The sequence below is a fragment of the Phaethon lepturus genome, unplaced genomic scaffold (genome assembly GCF_000687285.1).
Source record: "Phaethon lepturus isolate BGI_N335 unplaced genomic scaffold, ASM68728v1 scaffold22660, whole genome shotgun sequence".
In the NCBI taxonomy this organism is placed as follows: domain Eukaryota; kingdom Metazoa; phylum Chordata; class Aves; order Phaethontiformes; family Phaethontidae; genus Phaethon; species Phaethon lepturus.
Window position 1 is genome coordinate 2033 of NW_010510085.1, and position 980 is coordinate 3012.

The 980-nt window shown below is 62.7% G+C and overlaps 1 protein-coding gene across 1 annotated transcript in view; it reads left to right on the top strand.

Moving 5' to 3' along the window:
- PPP4C (protein phosphatase 4, catalytic subunit) overlaps positions 1-423 on the top strand; it is a gene marked incomplete at its 5' end in the record, with an annotated part of 1709 nt that extends 1286 nt beyond the window's left edge. The window contains one exon of the mRNA XM_010295925.1: positions 303-423. Within this exon, the coding sequence (XP_010294227.1) occupies positions 303-423 (121 nt within the window). The remainder of the gene's footprint in view (positions 1-302) is intronic.
- Between the last annotated feature and the right edge of the window lie 557 nt (positions 424-980).

The following is a 980-nucleotide window of genomic DNA, read 5'->3' on the forward strand; positions in this document are numbered from 1 at the left end:
GCGGGGGGAGACAGGAGAGGGCTGCTGGTGACATTGGAACAGGAGCGTGCTCCTCATCCGGCTGCTGTAGGATTGATGGTAGGGGTCTCAACACGCTAAGCACACACAGAGGACACAGCACGCTGTGGGACAGTGACATGCTAAGCACATGCTAGCAACATGCTAAGGACATGTGACAAGAGGACATGGGGTGGGGGCACGTCAGGAGCGCTTTGACTTCTTGTCATGGGGTCAGCCACGGACTGCTGCTGTGGGCGTGTCACCATGCTAAGCACACGCTAAGCACACGTTCCGCCCCGCAGGTGCGGGAACGTGGCGGCCATCTTGGAGCTGGACGAGCACCTGCAGAAGGAGTTCATCATCTTTGAGGCGGCGCCGCAGGAGACACGGGGGATCCCCTCCAAGAAGCCGGTGGCTGACTAAAACCTGCTCTCTCCCGGTGCCCCCCCCCCGCCCCCGCCTGTGTCCCCAACGGGTCACCCGCCTCCCCTGGCGCCACCCCGGGGCCTCCGTGTCACCGGGAGACGAGGGGTGTCCCCTCCACCATGGCCACTGCTGGTGGCATCTAGGGAGGCTTGGGGACATTGTCTGTTCCTTGTCACCACCGTGTCACCTGTGTCCTCTGGAGTCACCTAAGAGCCACCTCGGGGTCCCCTCCAAGGTGGCCAGGGGTGGTGGCATTGAGGGAGGCTTGGGGCCATTGTCCTGTTCTGTGTCCCCTCCTGGGTCACCACGGTGTCACCCGTGTCCCCTGGGGTCACCTAGAGCCACCCCCTGCCCCCCGAAGTGGCCTTGTCCTTTCCTGTCCCCCCGGGTCGCCCACCCATGGGTCCCTTTCATGACCCTTGGGGCCCCTGTGCCCTCTGGGGACCCCCCTCACCGCCCTTGGGGACCCCCACACCCCCTCCCCACATGTGTGTTGGGGTGAAAATGGGGATTTTTTTTCGATGCCGTTTTTGCTCCTTTTAGATAAAAAAACA